The sequence below is a fragment of the Falco biarmicus genome, chromosome 10 (genome assembly GCF_023638135.1).
Source record: "Falco biarmicus isolate bFalBia1 chromosome 10, bFalBia1.pri, whole genome shotgun sequence".
In the NCBI taxonomy this organism is placed as follows: Eukaryota; Metazoa; Chordata; class Aves; order Falconiformes; family Falconidae; genus Falco; species Falco biarmicus.
In genome coordinates, this window is record NC_079297.1 from 23,636,650 (window position 1) to 23,653,946 (window position 17,297).

The 17,297-nt window shown below is 42.7% G+C and overlaps 1 protein-coding gene across 1 annotated transcript; it reads right to left on the reverse strand.

Annotated features, from left to right (window-relative positions):
- Window positions 1-1,771: 1,771 nt before the first annotated feature.
- On the reverse strand, window positions 1,772-16,909 carry SLC5A12 (solute carrier family 5 member 12). Its single transcript, XM_056354555.1, has 15 exons — window positions 16,553-16,909; window positions 14,395-14,460; window positions 13,704-13,755; window positions 12,339-12,406; window positions 11,144-11,298; window positions 9,926-10,066; window positions 8,416-8,545; window positions 7,966-8,054; window positions 6,602-6,714; window positions 5,299-5,366; window positions 4,857-4,943; window positions 3,993-4,174; window positions 3,713-3,816; window positions 3,366-3,487; window positions 1,772-1,927 (listed from the first exon to the last, which is right to left on the reverse strand). Exons 1-15 carry the CDS (start codon window positions 16,907-16,909, stop codon window positions 1,772-1,774), a joined length of 1,890 nt encoding a protein of 629 aa, XP_056210530.1.
- Between the last annotated feature and the right edge of the window lie 388 nt (window positions 16,910-17,297).

Consider the following 17,297-nt stretch of genomic DNA (forward strand, 5'->3'; position numbering starts at 1 on the left):
AAGGTGTTTTGAGAGAATACAATTCTAGCTGACCTAACTCACTTTCCTTTTTTTTTTTTAAATCTATAGCGAATCCTGTGTAAAGGTGTTGCTTAGCTCGTGAAAAAATACTGAAAAATCAAACTGCATCTTCCAGCATGCAGAGCATAACAATACTGCGGTGAATTAGCACCTCAAGAAATATTCAGAGCAGACCTGGTTGTTGTCACAGTTAGAAGTCTCTGAATCAGGTATCTTCCAACTACTAGTGGAGCGATTTTTTTCACGCACCGTGTAGCTTCACATTGGTGTTTTGAACCGCTTCCCATGCAAAATTATGTATGTCTTTAAGCATGCTAGTTAGGATCTCTTAGCATAACCTAAGCAACCTTGTGTGTGGCCATGACATATAAATGCACGATAGCATTATTTCCTGAGTTTCCATCTCTCCCTTGCTAACCATACCGAGGGGGGAGACATGAAAGGAAAGCACGCCGCGTGAGACAGCAGGCTGCCAGCCAGACTCAGCTGTAAGGTTTTATGAGACTGTAAAAGTTGTGTAGAAGGGATTAACACAAATATTGACTTAATTCTCAGTTGGTTGACAAACTGTCTTTTGCAAGCAAGGCAGTACATTTACAGACCATTCCCAGAGGTGGGGCATGAATGCAGACAGGGGAGGTAAGTTCAAGAACCAGGTTGACTGAGTTCTCCTTAATAAAGATGGTCATTGATAAACCAAAAGCAACAGCTGGGCTCTTCAAAGCAATATGAGCCAAATATATCCGCTGGGTCCATAACTGAGTTGTCCTCGGTATTTTCATTCAGTCTGTTCCATTCAGTTGTGAGTTTTGTTTAAAGACAAATATATTCATCCAAAAAACTACATCCAAAAGTTTATCAAGGTGAGAAGTGGTCTGTTAAGTTACGACAGGCAAATTTTAGAGGAAATGTGTTTCACTGAAACAGAGCGCTTGGTAGACTAGGTACCTTCTTCAATGACTTTTATGGGACAGACTGTTTTGCCTAATTATGTGTCATTTTTCAAAATTCAGCATGGATTATCAATTAGGAGGCATCATCACCAAATGTCATTTTATTTTCTTTATTGCATAAAGGTAGTAGATGGATCTTTTTGAGCTGAAAGGATGTCTTTCCAAGGCTAACACAGGTAAAGAACTATCCTGAATTCAGAGGAAAACTTGTTACTCTCTCCTATAGCTTTTACAATGAGACATTGTAAAGAAACCTGAGTTCCACAGAGGAATCAAACACAATTAACTCAGTCACTAAAAGACCAGTCTGGTCTATACAACGTTCCTGTGAGGAGGCTTTTTGCAATACTTAGGAACAGGGGGAGATTGGCTCAGCTTGACCTCCCTCCTGTCCCCTCCATCAGAGGGCAGTTCACAGTCTCACCTTGGTGAGAGACCTCAGAATCTTCTCCGCAGTCTCGCTTTATCTCCAGTTCACCTTTGCACGTTCTCCTTCGATGACTAGTTACTGAACAGAGCGTGTGACACAGACGTATTGCAGCTACTCCTGGGCAGGAGCTTCCATGAGAAGATTCAGGAAACCTTTCTTCTGAAATAACAGTGCTTCCAAAACCCCATTGTCCAATGATTTCCCAGGTCTGTCATGAAATTCCTAAATAAAAATCTGGCCTTTATTGCTATAGAGAGCAATTGTTCCCCCTCGCTCATCTACAAGCTGGTAAATGTGATAAAAAAAGCTCTTCATTCCTGAAGCTGGAGAAATAAAGTTTGATTAAATGTCCCTTGTCCCTCAGCTTCTAGAGGCGAGATTCTTTGCTCATATTAGTATAGGATTTTTCCTTGGGATTGTAATCAGGGAACTGGCGTTTGTTTTCTTTGGTTTTACTCTTGAAGACGTCATCTGATCCAGTTTTATTTGCAATAACTTTAGGCAGATTTTTTTCAAAGTCCACCTGAAAAAAAAAAAGGAAAAAAAAAAGTAGTTTGAAGCTTGTATTCACTGGGTTTTTCCTTTGTTTGAAGGGTATCTTTTTGCATTTGACGTTTTTTCTTATAGATCTGAGCAGTTACTTCACTATATAAAATGCCTGTCCTACCCACCAACAGGCACTCTTTAGTGTGTGTCCCCTCCATAAGCAACTGCTGGTTTTCTAATTCCCCCATGGAAAGTCTTTGGCAAAAGCAACACAAACAACTTTTCACAACTCTTTCCCTCATATAAAAGTCTTAAAATGTGCCCTTGGTGCATTCCCAGCCACTTAGATTTTGTTTTTCATTTGCATAGTTATCTGCATATTTTAGTGGATTGATTTTTTTTTTTGTCTGTCCACACTTGCCTCACTGGTTTCACACTGCCGCTACTTAATTAATGTTGTTATTCTACATTTTAAGTAAATACAAGGCAATAAGTGCATATGTGATCTTTTTTGTCTAACTGGTTTTATTGAGATTTTTTTTTTCCCCAGCAAAGTTCTACCTGAAGTCTGTGTGAAGCACCTAAAAGCCAGGTGAAACAGCTGAAGCAAATCTAGAGCCCCAGCTGCTCTCCAAATTAAACCATCAACCTTAATGTTAAGCTTAATGCAAGCTGGGTGGAGGGACAGCTTCTGCCTTATCACCGACTACTGTGAGTCTTACAGCTGAAAGAATCCTTTCAAGTTTTCAACCTACCTGTAGAGTACTCTAAAGGACCTGAAAACGTACGTTTTATGTCCCTTCTCTAAACCTAGCAGGTTCTGCTGAGATGGAGCAATGTTGTTTCTCTGCAAACTGTTACAACTGCAAGAAAACGAGGTGCTTGTTCTTTATGGCTTGTTAACGAGCTATGAAGCCCTGAGACACCTGGGGTAAAGCTTGGTCCTGTGCTGGTGGAGGAGGAGGAGGAGGTGGTGGGCAGGAACGGCACAGGTGTTGGTGGTTGTAGCTCTGCCTTATGGGCTGGAAGTGCCGCCCTAGAAGGGGAAAGTGGTCCTAGAGGGTCTGAAGATGAGGACAGCAGCAGCAGGAGAGCTCCAGGGACATGTGAGTGCTAAAGTCTTTTTGTCTGTGCTGGGTGGGAGGAGGCTCTAGCTTATGATCTCATCTCTGAGGGATAAAGTACAGGTTTGTCCCCATTTGGCTGCTGGAGCGGGGAGGACAGAGCGGGAGGGAGGTCAGCCTCGTTTCATGGGCTGCTGGCCATCCTGAGGGCTGCTGGTCTCCAGAGACCCCCAAGTCCCTGCGTGCTGCACAAACAGGGAAAATCATTAACCTATTCCTGACCACCGCTGTGTAGGGTTTGGCTGGTCTCATTTCCAACCTGTGTTGCTCATGCAGCATCCCTTGTGTAACTGTAAGAAGCAATTGCGGACAGCTAGCCCACTCGCCATGTGGCACGTGTCCTGTACTCACCTCCTGGCTGCCGTGCCGCACGCCGCACCATAGGGAAGCTTTCAGCCTTTCCGACCAAAAGCAAAACAGGTTGCACACTGGCTTAATTAACACTGGTGGGATATCTTCTCCTTTAGTGGGTCCTGAAAGGAGAAAATAATGATTCGTAAGTCTGCAGGCAGCCAGGTGTGAGCCCCAGGAGCTTCAGGTGGTGAGGTTGGGGGAGCGGGATCGGAGCCCGCTGCCCTCTGCTAGTCTGGGTCTCATCATCTGCTTGCTGGACTTTTTAAAAGTTTTTTTAACAGTTGAGTCAGGTTTTTGTGCAAAAGCATTTAAAAAAAAAAATATATATATATATAAACACCAACCTGTTACAAAGCTAATCAGCAGCCCTGTGGTGGCACAGCCCAGGCAGCCGATGGCACTGAAGTACAGGTAGGACAGGGAGTACCAGGTATCAGCCAGCAAAGGCCTGTGGGAAGGTGACAAAAGCAGCTAGCAGTGACTAGTGGGGCGGTTTAAGTTGCGTCTTGACTATACCAGCAAAATGCAGCTCCCGCTGCAGCTGGTGTATGAGCTGCTCTCACTGTGTGGCAGTTGCCAGCTGTGCCAAAACGCGGGCTCGAGCGGCACGGGCAGGGAGGATACCTGTCTGGAGCTGCGGTGGGAGCCGCCGCCGTCGTCAGCACCCCGGTGCTGTTAGCCAGCGTGCAGTTGAGAGTCGACAGTTGCAGAGGAATGGACTTTGTTGGGGGTGCAGGGTAAATGAAAGAGCCGGTACCAGCCCAAAAAGCTAAGGTGATCCCAGCCACGAGGCCTCCGACAGCGCCCTGGGCAGGGGGAGAAAGGCACTGCTCGAGCTGGTGCGTGGGGAGCACTGCCCTGGGAATGGGGGGGGGCGGGGGGTGTGGGGGGCAGGAGCAGGTGATGGCTGGTTACAGGCTCTCTTGCTGGATATCAGTTCTGTTCTCCCTTGACCAAGGTGTAAAGCATGGTGATTTATTGTCCTCTAGCAATAAGAGTTGGAGGAAAACTGTGATGATCAAAACCTCAATGCAGAGTTGAGTTTTTCTTCTGGGTGAGCTTGATGGGACTGCTCGTGGGGCAATATGAGATGAGCTCATCTCATGTTTTGCTGGAGTTAGTAAAGGCAGAGCAATTGAAATCATCCTGTGTGTCCCAAGGCAAAGATAGGCTGGGGTGAGTGTTTACTATTTTTTTCTTTTTAATTGAAGAGAAGAAACTCAGAAATAAAAATCTTTTTTAAAAAAACTCTCATGTGGATCTAATCACCAATTATTCCACAGTCGGGTAGAGTTAAATTCAAGTGGGTTTAATTCAGACAGTGAAAAGGGACCTATAAACAGATCTTGGACTCCTCATGCTCTAAATCTGAAAAGCAGCTCTGAGACTAAACACAAAAAACCCAAACAATTTTCAAGGTTGAGTTTTAACCAAACAAGTCCAAAAGATTTTTCTTTTTGATCAGGATATTTTTTTTTTTTTTTTTACCTTCCAGTTAGCACAAGGAAACACAATTCCCAGGGTAAATAATCCCAGCATGGGTCCGCCACACATCCCATGGATGGAGAGGGAAGCCTGTGGATACGGGGAGAGAAAGTAGCTTAGCACAGCAGCTGGAGGGAGCGCGGCAGCTCTGGGTTTGCTCTGTAATTTTCAGGAAATGGTGGGGAAGAAGGGACCAGCAGTGATTTCAGTGTGTAATTAAAGAGACGATCACACTCAGTATTTTTCCCAACAGCGAGTAAATGGTGAAGGAGTTGGGGGATTTATGATTTTTTTGCCATCCCCCATAATTATGCCCCTCAGGAGAGTGTCCATAGAAGTTATTTGCATAATCTAGTAGTCCTCAGGGCTTCAGCATTAGTTGTTCAGTGCATTGTGTTTCTGTTGATTTGTGTTCAGTTCATCATATTTTGGAGGCAATAGATACCTGCACAACTCCTCCCAGCAGCGATGCCGCTGCAGCCATCGAAGTACACAGGACACCGTATAATATACCTGGAAAAGGTCAGGCAGCGAGGTTGGTGGTGCTGGTTAATGGTGTGGACAATTTGTAATTCATCTGGTGTCTGAAGTGACCAGGCAGCATGGATGAATTAGCGCTCTGATGTTTTAACACTTGACCATCAAACACCCAGACGTGTCTTGCATGAAGTCTCGTTGGGATTTTGGTTGGTTGGGTTTTCTTATGAAGCAGAATTTAGCAGTGAAATTAATTTGGAAGTTATGCCTCGTGCAGAAATGTTTTTGTTGCCTTGAAGTAACACTTAAAATAATCTAAGGAATGAATTAGGCAACGATAAACAACATGGCTTTCTTCCTTTGACATCAGTATTAACTTTGTGGTAGACAAAATTCTGTATGTAACAGTCTTGAGTAAAGCCAACCCAAACTTATCTTATGGGCTAGCAGAGCATAGTGTCAGAGGTAAAAATTGTCTGTCTTTCTGGGTCCCGAGTGCAAAAACTAAGTAGTAAGTGGAACAGCAGTAACAGAGCAGGCTGAGACAGTTGCAGAGATGGAGGAAGTATTGGCTTGGCTCTTCTGTGATCTTTACGAACATTAACAAATGGTTATGATGTTGTTACAGAACTTGTAAAGGGTTATGATATTACTGCAATATTTGTAAAAAGTATCTTGGAATTTCAAACCACTTTGGACAATTGATGTGTTAACGACCTAGTTTTCATTTGCCTTTTTTACATTTCTACTTTTCTCTGAAAAGCTGAACAACATTCTTATGCAATACTCTGTTTTAATAGAAATGTCTTATTGTACTACTATAAAAAATAATTTAATAATTCCACTGTAGAGTAATGCGTTAATAACTACACTGATATTCTCTCTGTATCGTAAAGAAGATCCCAGAGTGTCCTCCAATATTTTCAGTAGATTAAACTTTTCCAAGGATTTTGAGTGGTGGCCTAGGTTTGTTTCTGTACCGTATAGTACCCACGCTTAATTTTACTGAAACATTAGGCTGACATTCATCCTGAGAGCTTACAAAGGGTTACGTTTCTGTGGAGATTTCCAAAGCTCGAGTGTGTTTCTGAAGGTGTCTCCAGACAGTGCCCTTCACTACTCACAGAACTGCTCTTGGAGACAGTTGGGAATCTGAGACTCTCAAGGCTCAGAGTATATACAATCCTGCCCTTTTTTTTTCTATAGTGATAGTAACTGGGGGGATGAGCATCTTTGCCATTAAAGAAATGGATACCATCTGGGGTACTTACATAAGCCTTTGCTAATCCATGTACTCATCTTCTCAGAGAGGTTTGGGAAACCTTTCTTGACCAAGTCTTCAAAGGTAACAGTTGCTAAAGCATTGATACTGGCAGCTACCGTGCTGTAGAAAGGAGAAGAATATTTCAGATTATATTGCCTTCTATGTACTTAACAAAGTTGTATTTATAAAGAAATGCTTCCTCTTTTTCAGCGATAATGCTCTTCAAGAACTGTACATCTTATAGTATTTTTCACATGTGCTGCTGATGCTGGAGAGGTTTCTGTCCCTTCTGCGATTGTGGGGGGGTCTGCTTCATGCTGGCACAGAACAAGATAGAAACTCATCCTAACTGACCCTTGGGCTTAGCAGTCTGCAAAGACACTAAGAATATACATGTGTTCTAGAATAAAAATTTTACTCCTTTGCAAATTAAAGGATGTGCAGTGACCGCTACTGATACCCTGTTCCTCCACAAGATGCCTGTTGTTTTCTCTCATAACTGAAAAATATGGAATAGTCTGACCCTCTTAGCTGGGTGAGTGAACCTGTGTCTGGTGAATACATTCTCTGCACATCTGTAGTGACAGCATGGCAGTGTCAGTGCCTACAGCACAGCGTTCGGTCCCCCTTACTCTGTTCTCCTGCCAGGAGCAGTTGGTGCCTTTTATGTGGGGGCTTTCTTGGTGTTGTTTTTTTTCTTCTCCCCAGTTTTCATGGAATAGAATCATAGAATAATTTGGGTTGGAAGGGACCATTTAAAGGTTAGCACTGTCTTGCTTTTTCTGCAGATACAAGTCTTTAGAAACAGCTTGTTGCAGACTGGTGTTATGCAAATGCCATAGAATTAGTGTGAACTTGATTCTTCTCTCTCTCTCTCTCTCTCTCTCTAATGTCCTGTGCAGTGCTGGCGCTTGGCCTGGAAAGGGTAGAAACTACAGTAGCAGGCAGCACCTCCCAAAGTTCAAAAGAAGTTCTAAAACTCCTCTATGCAGACATTTCTTTTCCTAGTCTAACTCCGCTTCATGTATGGACAGATGTGCTGGGAAACTCCCTGTCCCTCGCTGGAGTGTTCTGGCAGTCAGGTTGTGTAAAGGGCATTTCACCGTGCACAGCTCCAAAGGGATTGTGGGAGGCTGAGCTCAGTTTTCCTACCCTTTTGTCTGTACTGAAATGTTAGTCAAAAATGTACTTGGGATAAAGATACTGGAGAAGTGTAGCTAGACTTTGACATTCATGTAATGCAACTGCTGCTTCCTAGAACGTTCTCCGAAAAACAAGCTGGGCTTTTCTGAGGTTTCATGTTTTGACCTCAGTCTGGGTCCTCAAGAAATCAGTTGTCTGCAGCTAAAACATCACTCCAGATTAACAGACCTTAGCGTTCCACTGAATGCACAGGCAACGAACAGTCCTGGGACTCCTGGCATCGAAGAAAAGATGTCCATAACAAAATACGGCATGAGCTGGGTGGAAGGAGCACAAGAGCAACACGAGCAATTAGTTCAGATTTTCCTGGATAATGGAAGAGAAGTAGCTACTTCTGAGCACGCTGTTAAATTGTGTGTTCGTTCCAACTAACAAAAGGTGCCAGATTTCGAGCAAAGGCAATGTCATTTGGCAAAAATCTGGTTAGTGCTGTCAGAGTGCCAGAATATATATATATATATATATATATATATATAATTTTCTAGCCCTGATTCGGCAACTGCCTTGGTGCCTGAGTGCTGACAGGACATATAGAATTACAATAGATTTTAAACTGTCTCAATATGTGCTGTGTCTGAGCCCAAAGCAGCTCCCCGTGATGGTAAGGGGTATCTGTACCTGATCAGGTGCTGAAATGAAATCAGCAGTCCAAGGGTCACAACTCTTGTAATGAGTGTACATCACCAAACCACAAAATACTGCACACACCAGGACTGTCCAAAGCCCCAATAAATTCAGGTAAAGTGCCCTGGAACAAAGGAGAGAAACTGTTGAATACAAGAAAAATATAGAAAAGCTGTTTGAAGTTAGTTATTTCTAAATTTTAAGGGAGAGACCTGAATCAAAGCTAGCTATATAATTGAAAGCTGGCTATGTAATTTCTTAAAGGCATAACCAGGATAAGAAATTGTACATAGTGCTGATTTAAAAAAAAAAAAATACATAAAAATGGACAAATACAGCCGCTTTATGGTATAGGGCAAGGGTAAAGGTTCTGAGTAACTGTACAGCTGGGAGAAAGCAGTAAATTGTATGTGGAACGGGCTGCACTGAGCGCTGGGTCTGTCCCTCTGTCCCCTTCAGAGCAGTTTTGCCTGTGGGGAGCTGTTCTGGCTGCTCCCCCTTTAAGCCCAGCAAAGTGTTGGTTTGGTGGATTCTGTCGGGGCTGCGGCATCACCGTGCAAAGTAAGCCCTTGGGTATTTTTCAGTAGTCCACGAGATGGCTGTGGCTGACGGTATCTTTGGGGAGGCCATGTGGCTGCGGTTGGGTAATCCTGTCGTTCCTGAGAGCTGCCAGGTTTTATTTAGCCTACCTTACATTAGAGCATCGCTTTATGCGAGGTCTCTTGCAAGGGGCAGTTCAGAGCTGTGCTACTGGGACCTGAAGGTCTTTCAGAACTTTTTACTGTTGGCGTTTTCACTATTGTGACCTCCAAACGCTTTTCAGAGACTGAGTTTTCTACAGGATAAATTCATATAAACTGTTACGATCTTAAGAAAAACGAGTGTGATTTCAGCTAGCAAAAAAGCTAACTGTTTGAAGAAGGAAAACATTGCCACCTTTATGCTCTAGCCAAGTAGGCAAGCACTTGGTGCTAGGCGTATGAAAAAAATCTGGTTCCTTAGTAAAACGTGTCTAGCTGTGCACATACTGATGCTGAACTGGAAGAATGTAGCAGGCTGGACACCTATATGTCTATATTGTAAAGTTTCACTTGGTTAATGTTGATTCTAATTATTCTTAAGCTGTATAATTTAAGAACTTATTAACTTAATTTTATTTAGATAACGCCTTGTACTATAGTGCCCCATTAAATCAATAATCACTTTTCCAATGAAGCTGTAGATAGCACAGCTTCTGGGTGGGCATCTCTTCCATACTCTTGCTTCCGAGGATTACATTGGCAGCCTGACCCCAAATTAATCAGCTGCAAGAGGTAGCTAGCTACCTGTTCTTCCTGCATTTACTTACAGCATTTAGAGCCAGAGGGTGTAAGACAATCAGAGCACAACTAGCTTACTACTACCCAACAGGATTCCGATACTTATTTAACATAAATAACAAACTTAGTATAACTCTATGTCAATACATTTGATTGTTGGGATAGATTAGTGACAGGCAACTTACAGTTTAGCATGCTTTTCCGATTTGCAAGAAATGCATCTCTGTATTGTGGACTGATTAACTCCATAGAGCCCTAGCCATGTAAATGTTCCCCCAATAACAATCGTCCAAAAGGTATGTCGTCTCAAAGGGTCGACATCAAAACTAGAAGAGAGAAAGAAGCAGTTCAGTTCACTTATTTAAGCACACATTTATTTAGCAAGAGGTAGGTGATTTTTCAGAGCTATCTGGTATGTCCTACCCTCTGAATCAGAAATACTGTATCAGTAATACTGTTTTCCAGCACAAACATCTAATGTGTTCAGGTTTGGAAACTGGGGGTGGGGTGAGGGTGGTGTTAAACTTTTATATTGGAACACATTACTATCAAGTCAAGGATAAACATATATCATGCATGCGCAGTCAGAGGATCAATTAATTGGGATAAATCACACCTATAAGGCTGCTTATGCTCAGATTTCAGATTTGTGTCATACTGCAGCAACAGACCTGTGGAACCTCCAAGCCATCCTGCCTGGGACCTTGTCCTTTGCGAGGAGCAAAGCCAGTTGCTAAACTCTTAAAATCTTCCCAACTCTGTTACATCATCACGATGTGTGATTTCCCTTACAAGAAATTGCTTCAGCTGCAGTGTTATCTTTTTAACAATGAAACTTCATTACTCAGTAATTCTAACCAGTACAAGCACCTCTTTCTGTCTCACATCTGTTTTCTGCAGTTCTCCTAACCTTGATAGGTACAGCAGATAACATTTGACCTTGCTGCTAGATTCTGTCAGTGAATTGCCTTGATCAATGAACTTTTCAGTCAGCGCCACAAACAGCCAAAGGAAGGTCAGTTTTCTGTCCCAGCGCATCGCTGCTAGCTGCTGTGGTGAGTGTACTTAAAATGAAGTGCCAGTTTTATGAGTGGAAAATTAAAGAGGCAATTGGAAGGAATAATTGGGGTGTGTTTGTACCTACAGAAAGAAAAATGGGCAAGTTCCCTTCCAGTTCAGCGGGGCTTTGGTTTCTTCAAAGAGGGTAACAGAAAGAGGGGTTGGCCTCTTGAAGGTCAACTGCATTCCCAAGGACCAAAGAAACAGGGAATGGCTTCTGTGAGTCACCGCAGCTGTTCACTGGTAGTAGAATAACAAGCCTGAGGGGTTTTTGTCTTAGTAAGGGTGGGGTTTATAAACATTAAGTATGCAAAAGGAGAAAGTTTGCACCGTTTGTTTCTTACTCAAATATGCTCAGCCGTGATCCTTCATAAGCATCTTCCCAGACCTTGGTCGATCCTCCGTTCAGAGTAGTTCCTCGAATCAAAACCGCCACGAAGCCAGCCACCATGACAATCATTTGAAATGCGTCTGTCCAGACGACAGCTTTTAATCCTCCCTAAAACAAACAGACTGTATGCTCTCATCTTCTTCCCGCTGTTCAAGTACAGCGAAAGGTAGAAAGACCCCTTATTTCAGGAGCTGGTGAGCTGGATGCATAGCATCTAGGAATTCGGGGCAATGCTTAAACTTTGGATTCTCCCATGAAAACTCTATTTTTAGAGGTGAGAAAATGATGTGGCCTCCGTTGTTTGTCCGCAGTCGTATAAAAATACTTGACATCCAGTTAAATGCTTTTTTTTCCTGCCTCCTTTGTATGTATTGGAAAAATATATCCTGGTGTGGAAAAGCCTAGGGAACACAAGCTGTTGGTACTTGCCATAGCACTCTGCTTCTCGGAGCCCAGTGACCCATGATTTGCCTAACACAGAAAAATAGCTGTGGCCAGTCTGCAGTCCAGCTTTCTCCCATAGCTACTCTCATATTTGATCAAATCTGTACTAGAGCAACACAAGTGTTTACAGCAAGGGTGGACCAAAACGCTGAGAAAATTCATTAGTGGTAATGAAAACAGAAATGAGGTGGTGTCCTAAGCCCCAGGGCTCTGCCCCTTCCACTGCCCTGTTTTATCTTTTTTTGTAATCCAGAGTCTCCTGTTGCTTCCACTCAGAAGCAAAGCTCTCTATGACTTGTTGATCATCCTTCCTAGGTTTTATCACCCTCTTCTTGATCTGGGGTGACATCCGAGGCACATTTCTCATTACAGTGTTTTTCAGTTTATAACTTGTAAAAGATAAGAGTCATGTTCTCAAAAGATTTAGTATGGCAGGGGAAGGTTATTGCCTCCTTATCAGGACTCTGCCTCAAGCTGTCTGTGCTAAACCTGGGGGCATCCAGCAGAGGATTTGAAAGGAAATATTTTTCTCCTCCAAATCGGCTTGCTTATACCACAGAATCTAAAAGAAATTTGTCTCTGTGTTCTCTTACTTTAAACTTCGGTCACTTGGACTGTATTTAGAAGCCGCCCTTCTGTGATAGCCTGTGGATGGTGGAATGAGCAATCTGTGTTCCAGCTGTTCGGTTGTGCCTGTTACGTACCAGAGTGCAATAGAAAGTGCAGACAATTCCTGTTGCAGCTACAGAGCCCCAGAGATCAAATCCAGTCACTGCGAAACCAAAGAAAACCAAATGGTTAGTGACATGATGGTAGGCCATATGGATGGTAACAGAAAGCTATGATCCTTCAGCCTTAGAAGGATGGGAGTAATTTTTTTTCTGTGTGTCTATTAGGAGCTTTGCTGGATTGTTCAGGTTTCCTAACATTACTGGATAATGGTTTGCATTGTTTTTTTCTTGCAAATTGGATTTAACTAACTTTTAAGTGCACAAAAGTAATGCCTAAGAAGAATTGCACAAAGCGTAAACAGCATTCCTAAGGGACGCAGCTTTATAAGCAATGCTTTCCTTTGGTTCTTAGTCGAGTATTTTCTCTAGCGAGATCAAGTTCTTCAGAGATTTCCAAAGAATTTTGAGGGGAAAAAAACACACGAAACAAACCAACACCAAACTATGTTCCATTCCCTGCATCTAGGAGCAGTTTAATGCTGGTATGTAGTGCATTAAAATGATTTTTCATGTTCATCTTGCTTCATAAATGTACTTTGCTCAGGATGTACAAATTTTAAGTGGGCTCATATTGTAGTGTTTTCCGCCAGGCATAGTTTGTGAGAGAAAATCTATTTTTAAAGGTTCTCTTATTAGCAAAATTAGTATGGCCTGATAATGAACGTGAACTGTCACATAAAATGTGGTTGAGCTCCAGAGGAAGGAGGCTCGACGCTGGGTAAGAGGTGGAGCTGGAGAAACTGGATGCAACTTAGATGTTAAAAAATGAAAAGAGCCTCCCAGTCTCTTCCCAATCGATTTTTGGTGAAATCAGGAGTTGGGTCACGGTGATTCCAGTGACATTACTAATCCTATCCATCATGATGGGTGCCGCCTGCCTGGTTCATGAAGGTTAATCGCAGCAGGGCACGGATGGAGAGCAGCACGGCGTTCAGCTCCAGCTCCAGGGAGCGAGGTTCTGCCCATGGGAACCTGATGGTGGGAGGCAGGGAAGGGGGCAAGCAAAGTACAGGGTATGGTCTTGGGTCGTCGGCTTGTCCTGTGAACTTTGTCAGGATGTTGAGAAATTGCTCGTTGCTCACCTCTTCAAGTGGTTACTGAGTGCAAAGGAGAGCAGGACAGCAAATAGGGGGCTCCTGCTGACATACTGATGTGGGAGAGAGATCGGGGGAGTCGGCAATGCAGAGCTACAAGGTGCAGGCAAAAACTTCTTACAGAACTTCCGAAGAAATTTTTTTTTGTTAGATTTCTTTATCTATTTTTCCTCACTTCATTTATTCTGATTGTCTTGTGGTGTGGTTATTTGAGGTAGCCATATAGCGTGGTATGGGAACTCACCTTGGTTGAGTGCCAGTGATGGAGCATAAACCACTATTCCTGTGTAAAGGATCTGAAGGAGAAAAAGTTGATAAAAAACCATTTATGTGACTACTCAGTGATAAGGCTTCTATTTAGGGCGGTGCTCAGCGTGAAATACCAGCTCTAGGGATTTATTTAGATCAGATTGTATTGTGTGTGGCTTTCTGTTTCAGCCTTTACAAAACAAAAGCCTTTGTTTTAATTCCGTTCTGATAGAAGAGCCATTATCTGTCTTCCTATTACTTATTTTACCCCTTGCTAAGATGATGCCACATGCAGCAGCTTTCAAACAGGATAGCTTTATCCCCATTGACGTAGGCAGGTGACTGGTGAACTAAAAGCACCTGGTACAGCTCATCTGGCTTCTCAAGAATGACAGAACCCACTCGTGGAAAGAGGCTTCAGGGGAACGTAGTGAGACCAAGAGTTTGAGAGCTGTGAGAGTTCAGCACAACATCCAGTTGTCAAAGACAACACAAATGGCATTTTTGGTCCTAAAGAGGATAAGTTAGGAAAGCAACCCTTCTTTCTTTTTAACTTTCTCAGTCCAAGTGAAAAAAATTAAAAAGCGTACTCATTAAAACATCTCGTTATAAAAAATGTGCAGTCTAAGACTAGTCTGTCAAAATAAATGTTGAGTGAAATTAGCAAAAAGCCGATGTCCTCTTACCGTTTGCAGGATGTAGATCAATGTTGCAGCAAAACGGACCATCTTGTTAAATCTTAACTCCAAATACTAGGGAAAAGAGGAATCTCACTGAATTGCATGTGTAGCATTTGTGACATAGCTATTAACCTTCTGTTCACTCTGAGTAACAGCTTGTTGTGCAAGTAAAATTACTGACATCTGGCTCTGCTACTGTGAGTAATGAGCAGGACAGCATAGTTGTTATTACACGTAGCAATAATTACATTTAAGAAGTCTTCTCATCAGTATCATGTACCTGAAGTTGTATGTTGGGTTTCTGTGGTTAGTATCTGCTCTTGATTGGGAATAAATGACAAAGCCCAAGGGCTACAAAGAAAAGCAATTTCAAACTTCAAATGAAAATATCATCCAACTATGTTAAAGGGGAACCCTGGGGTCATCTCTAGGAGGAATAGGACTCCTGTAGTGACAGATGTGGTAGGGCAGGTGGAGAAGCAGCAACCTAGTTCTGCAGTGCTGGAGCTAAGCTGGCTTTCTCCCTTCCCTCTGTCACAGTCTAAAGCCAAATCTGTGCGTCATTGGTATGGAGAGGCAAGTGGAGTCTTTGGGGACTTCCAGGTGGATGTAGAGAGGTGTTCCCCAGTACTGCACAGCTGCAGAAGTGAATAGATCTCTAGCCCCAAGAGCCCAGATTTTAAGCCAGAGTCACCACCTGGAGTCTCTCTGTAGAGTTGACCAAAAAAAGAAATTAAATCATTATCACTACAAAAATGAAGTGGGCATTGCTAACCCCATGGCAGCCTCTCACGCCGCCTTGGGTGGGCTGGGGTCTCCCCTTGGGCCGTAGCCCCTGTGCTGGCCACCAGACGCCAGGCAGAGGCTGTACCAGTCCCCTCTTTTACAAGTCTCTGGGCACGGTACTTCCAAAGCAGCTTCTTTCTTATTAATTTTGTTCATGTTCATCTTTCTTGTGCCTCTTGCATAATAAGCCCTACGGTCTGCCATACGAGTCAATAGCTGATTTCTGTGACTTGTTTCTAAAAATGACTCCTGAAGCCAGCAGAGCCACCTTGGAGGGACTCTGGCTACGATGACACCTTCAGTAGTTCAGATGAGAAAAGAAATTCATTCTCTGATCTTGCATTAAAACCAGCCAAAAAAATGCAGTTACCTGGGGCAATGGGAATGGATGGTCAGTTTTTCTCTTTTCTAATCTGTAACCGGAGTATTACGAAATACCCAGGCAGAGCTGTTTGCCCAAAGCCCTCCCTTGGGTTCGGGCTTGAAGAACGTGAGCAGCCTTACTCACTCGTGAACTAACCTGGCTTTCTTCATCCCATTCTTGCTTAGTTGAAACTGCCCACAAACGGGAGCAACCAAATTTGTGACAGCTGATTAAAGTGACTAAAAAGCTATTCCCAAATGCTCTGTAGCCACCCCGTGGGCGTGCAGATGATAAGGGCTGTGCGCTGTGCTGCTAGCAGTAACATCACGAGGACTACTGATTTTTATTTTTTAACTACTGATCTGTCATATGAAGCAAATATTGTGTTCTAGGAGGAATGCCAGGCAAAATGCATAGCCAATTTAGAGGTTGTTTATTTAATTTGTTAGAGAATCCCTGAATTAATTACCCAGCCCTGACTATTTTATTATTTTTCTGAAAGAGACCCACCATCTTCCTCTTTATCCCTTCTTCCCACCTCAGTGTTTTAGATATCTAATAGTCCACTTTCAAAGTAAATTAGGCTGAACTGCCAGATGTAGACAGAGTTTTAACTGGATACTATTGATTATTATTCTTAAAGTCTGTCTTTAATACCTGCTCTCTCAACCAGAGTGAAATAGTTACTTATAAGATCAGAAGCATTTAGGTATACTTCAGTTATTTTCCAGCTGTAATTTAATTTGGTGCTTATGTTAAACCCTTATGCTGTCTTTGTTATATATGTATAACAGGAGCTCTGACCCTCAGTTTGTGCTCTCAGCTTTTGCAACATAAATAACTAGTTAGAATAATGCAACCTGTTTCTAAAACTAATAAACTTATCAATACATTCGCTCTGTGAAATGCTGCAGAAAGTCTTCTGTCAGATTTTTCTCTAAAAGTATCTATAGGCATGATACTGACTTTTATGTTAGAATAGTGCCTTTTATTTTATTCATGGATTTTACTTACCTCATAAGTGCTTGTAATGCCAGATCTGTAAAATACAGGTAGAAAAAGTTCCGCAGTGAAAATGATGACCAGCGCATATGAAAGGAAGAAGAGCACAAAGGATGCCCCATAGCGATAAACTTCGGAGGGTGTCCCCAGAACGGTCACTGCTGACATGAAGCTTGATGTGAGCGAGAAGGCTATAGGTCCACACGTCATCTGTTTGCCGCCCACCAAGAATTCCTTTGAGGTTTTCTTTTTCCTCTCTTTAACTGCAAAAAAGATTCCGATGCTAGCACATACTAAAAATAGCGCTGCAAAAACAATGTAGTCCCACACCACAAATTTTTTGACCTCTGGAGCTATGAAGTTGGACATAGTCCGGGTTGGACAGTCCTCGGGTGGAGGATTCTGCTGCTCTGTAGCTGTTGCTCCAAACAGGTAACTCAGTTGGCAACAACGTTGAAGCTGTAGCTCATCAATGGCAAGTGATAAAGACTATTCAGTTAGGAGACTTTTTCTTTTTTTAACCAGTTCGCTTCTAAGGAGATAAAAAATAAAAGTAGCTAAGTATGAGTTAGGAGGGTGCTGGATGGATGTAGACCCTGGTGCTACTGATACTTGTGCAAGGCAGGCTTAGCTGTGAAATCTGTAGTATGCTCCCTTTTTATCTGTGAGGTTTTAATTTAAGGTTAACCATTAGCCTGACACATTGACTTGATCTGACTTCTTTTTTTTTTCTAACCTCTCAGCATTTTTAAATAAT

Bases quoted from the DNA above. Each gene is read 5' to 3' on its own strand.
- SLC5A12 (XM_056354555.1), bottom strand. From the start codon at position 16,909: ATGTCCAACTTCATAGCTCCAGAGGTCAAAAAATTTGTGGTGTGGGAC. The intron at 13,756-14,394 runs GTAAGAGGACAT...TTTCTCCTTCAG, and splicing joins TGATCTACATCCTGCAAACG to ATCCTTTACACAGGAATAGT. The intron at 10,067-11,143 runs GTAAGAAACAAA...TCTCTCTTCTAG, and splicing joins TCACGGCTGAGCATATTTGA to TTTTGATGTCGACCCTTTGA.